This window comes from Sinocyclocheilus anshuiensis, unplaced genomic scaffold (assembly GCF_001515605.1).
Source record: "Sinocyclocheilus anshuiensis isolate Anshui unplaced genomic scaffold, SAMN03320099.WGS_v1.1 scaffold673, whole genome shotgun sequence".
Taxonomy (NCBI): Eukaryota; Metazoa; Chordata; class Actinopteri; order Cypriniformes; family Cyprinidae; genus Sinocyclocheilus; species Sinocyclocheilus anshuiensis.
The window spans coordinates 263,836-267,120 of NW_015539862.1; the positions used below are offsets into that span (position 1 = coordinate 263,836).

Here is a 3,285-nt window from a genome sequence, read left to right on the forward strand (position 1 = left end):
ACACACACATGGCTGTCAGTCGATTAAAAATGTTTTATCTAATTACATGATGTGAAGATTCATTATTCTAATTTTTGCTAATTAAAATTGGCTGTGAAAATACCCCCAAAAGATAATTTAAAGCCATTACTGATTTAAATTAGAAAAGTATCAAGTAGATACTAAAAAAATTACCAACATAAAATTTATTACATAAATGTTTAGGCTACAACAGCCTAAGATAAACTATGGAGCATAAAAGAAGATAATTTGAGAAACATCTCAGTATTTTTTTGTTCATACAATGAAAGTAATTGTCAACAAAATCAGCTTGGTTACAAACAGTCTTCAAAATACTTTCTTTTATGTTCCACGAAAGAAAGTAAGTGTTACAGGTTTGAAACGACATGAGCGTGAGTAAATGATAACAGTTTTTTTTTTTTTTGGTTAACTATCCATTTTTTAATGTAATGATACTTACAAGAAACTAAAACTGCCAGAAGGTGGTGGTAAATATCTTTGAGTAAATCATCAGGTCATTCCTTCATTCGTGGATTCATTCAGGAATTAAGTAAACTTTGGCCCTGCCCCTTCCTCGGAGTCCACACTTTCGTGAAGTCTGCCGCAGAGCTCGCCTCAGTGCAGGCTTGGCAGAAGTGTGCATCAAGGTTGCATAGTGGCTGCAAAGGGAGCGCTCGCGAGCACCCTTCTGAAAGCTAAAATGACCAATGGGACACCCTGCGGTCTCGTGGACTTAACGGACATGCGTATGCGACGGCCTTTATAGGTCCGCAAGATCACAAGTGCACATGAAGTGTGCCATTTGGGACAGGGCCTTTATGAATGTGCCACTGAATCACTGGTTCACCGGATTCGTTCAAAAAGCAGATTCACCACCGAGTTGCTCAGAGACGCACAATTCTGCTGTGACTTTATAGGTTATATTATTGTTGGAATAACTGAGCAAAAACAGAAAATATTGCAAATATTTGCACTCGTGCTATTCGGGACAAAACTTGTGTGGTATTGCTCTCACTGCTCGTGTGATATCATTGTGTGTGTGTATAAAACAAAACACTGCAGTTATTGTGCCTGTCGTTATTTAGAAACTTGTCAGGCATATAGCGGGCCACCATGCAGGTATAGGTGTCTATCCTGGCCAGTGTGAGCTTATTGAGCACCACCTGTTGTTCTGGCACGAATTTGATTTATTATCTTGATATTTGCCACACTTTCAGTGTGAAAAGACTTTAATTGGTTTGTTTTTTGTTCGTTCTCATATTGTGTTTGGTGTGAAAGGGTCTTTCGTGTGTAATGTATTAGAGGACATTATCTCAGGACTACCAGGCCTGCTGGGGTTCTCATGTTGACCAGAGTGCACTCTTTGCAGCGAGGCTGTACCTGAGCCTACTATTCGTCCCACGGAGACAGGGCCCTCCACCACCGGCTCTGAAACACAAGACCATCAGTTAGGCCCGGTGGTTCTGTGCTTGATACAATATTCTGGAAACTTTAAGGTCACGCTCAATGACCCTCAGGCAAAACCCTCAATGCCCAACCTATTCCAAACAGTATGAGCTAGAAAGCTGCATTAGTTCCAGGAATTACATGAGGTTGAAGAAAGTTTAGGATGCCCATCACCATAATTTCCAGTTGATACCATTGGCTGCCTGTGCAGTAAAATTTTGATTAAAAAAAAACAAAACACTCCAGAGAGATTGGGTGTTAGTGCCCACTGGGAAGCCCATTGATTATTTCACCAGTCCCTAATAATTGCCACAACGGAAGGAGCGGTGGAGAGTTTCTACCTTTGGTCACAGTGGATTTGACAGAAACACTAGTGACTTTACTGACTTTTACTGTGGGCTCCACATCTTTATCTGTGAAACAAGAGAGTTATGAATTAGCAGACCTGCTAAAATATTTGAAAGTCAAACAGCTGATAATGAGGGTTAACTTTTTCAACATGTGCAAACCAGAAACACACATCACCATACAGTGCTTTCAGAAAGTTTTAAGTTTGCATGCCACAGAACTTTTTTCCAAAATGGACAAAACAGATTTAAGACCAACTTTGAAAATCATGAGAGTAAGTCTTTAACATAACACTATGTCTCCACTGCACCAAAGCAACATGTCATCTTACAATATTCACTAATATGGACCAATCATCTGTAAGTTTGATGCTAGACTTTAGCAACATTAAAACTTTAGCCTATTGAAACTTATTTTTTGCCTAGGTTATTTTATATTATCATATTTTACACAATGTATGTATTGCTACTACTGCATATAGAGCTCAAAGCAAAGATGATTTAAATTAGAAGGCCAGACAGCAGAAGAAGAAAAAAAACAAAATCACAAGATAATGAATTAAATAATTAATATATTATTTAAGGATAAACTTTGAAGCAAAAACCTCAATATTTGTAACAATATTTTTTCAGACAAACAAGAAAAAGTGTAGCTCTTAGGGTTGGGTATCGTTTGGGTTTTTTTCGATACCGGTGCCAAATTGATACTTTTAAAAAGGTTCCGGTGCCTAATCGGTGCCTGAACCGATACTTATTTAAAAAAAATTAAAAAATAAATAAAAATTCCCCAAAAAATGATGGATTGGCCATTAGCACTATAAACACGTGATGTCAGTTTCATTCATACTGGACACCAGAGGGCGCCCTCGCACAGAAAATCCACATATCCAGTCACAAAAGTAGCAAAACTCATGACCCTCCAGGAAATCCCTTATATGGACAAAGGCATTGCTGTAACTGAGTAACGGAACATATAAACATTTTGAATGATAAAACAAAGACAATAAACACTCGACTGCGACAATATAGTTAAATTGATACTTTTAAAACGGTTCCGGTGCCTAATCGGTGCCTGAACCGATACTTATTTAAAAAAAATTAAAAAATAAATAAAAATTCCCCAAAAAATGATGGATTGGCCATTAGCACTATAAACACGTGATGTCAGTTTCATTCATACTGGACACCAGAGGGCGCCCTCGCACAGAAAATCCACATATCCAGTCACAAAAGTAGCAAAACTCATGACCCTCCAGGAAATCCCTTATATGGACAAAGGCATTGCTGTAACTGAGAGTTGGATTTGTATTTTTTAGAGCTTTCCGACTTGAGTTCACGTGCATTTTCTGAGTCGGGAAATTATTTTTCACGTGTGGTGCCAGTGATGATGCTTCTTATGTCCGTTTTCGGAGAACCAGATGACAAATATTTAAATCGATCGCTCAGGCATGGCACCGAAATGAGGCACCGAAATCTGCGTTCGGATTCGGTT

General features: G+C 38.4%; 1 protein-coding gene across 4 annotated transcripts in view; it reads right to left on the reverse strand.

Moving 5' to 3' along the window:
* The window catches only part of LOC107684930 (CMP-N-acetylneuraminate-beta-1,4-galactoside alpha-2,3-sialyltransferase-like), a 64,916-nt gene that overhangs the window by 32,945 nt on the left and 28,686 nt on the right, over positions 1-3,285 (reverse strand). Inside the window, exons 3-4 of one of the 4 annotated variants that reach the window (XM_016481315.1) lie at positions 1,788-1,859; positions 1,381-1,428 (exon numbers count right to left, since the gene is read on the reverse strand). The exons of 1 other annotated variant lie outside the window; for it this stretch is intronic. In XM_016481315.1, coding sequence (XP_016336801.1) covers positions 1,381-1,428; positions 1,788-1,859 — 120 coding nt within the window. Of the gene's footprint in view, positions 1-1,323; positions 1,429-1,787; positions 1,860-3,285 lie in introns of all 4 variants that reach the window. 2 more of the 4 variants (XM_016481314.1, XM_016481316.1) reach the window with 2 other exon arrangements.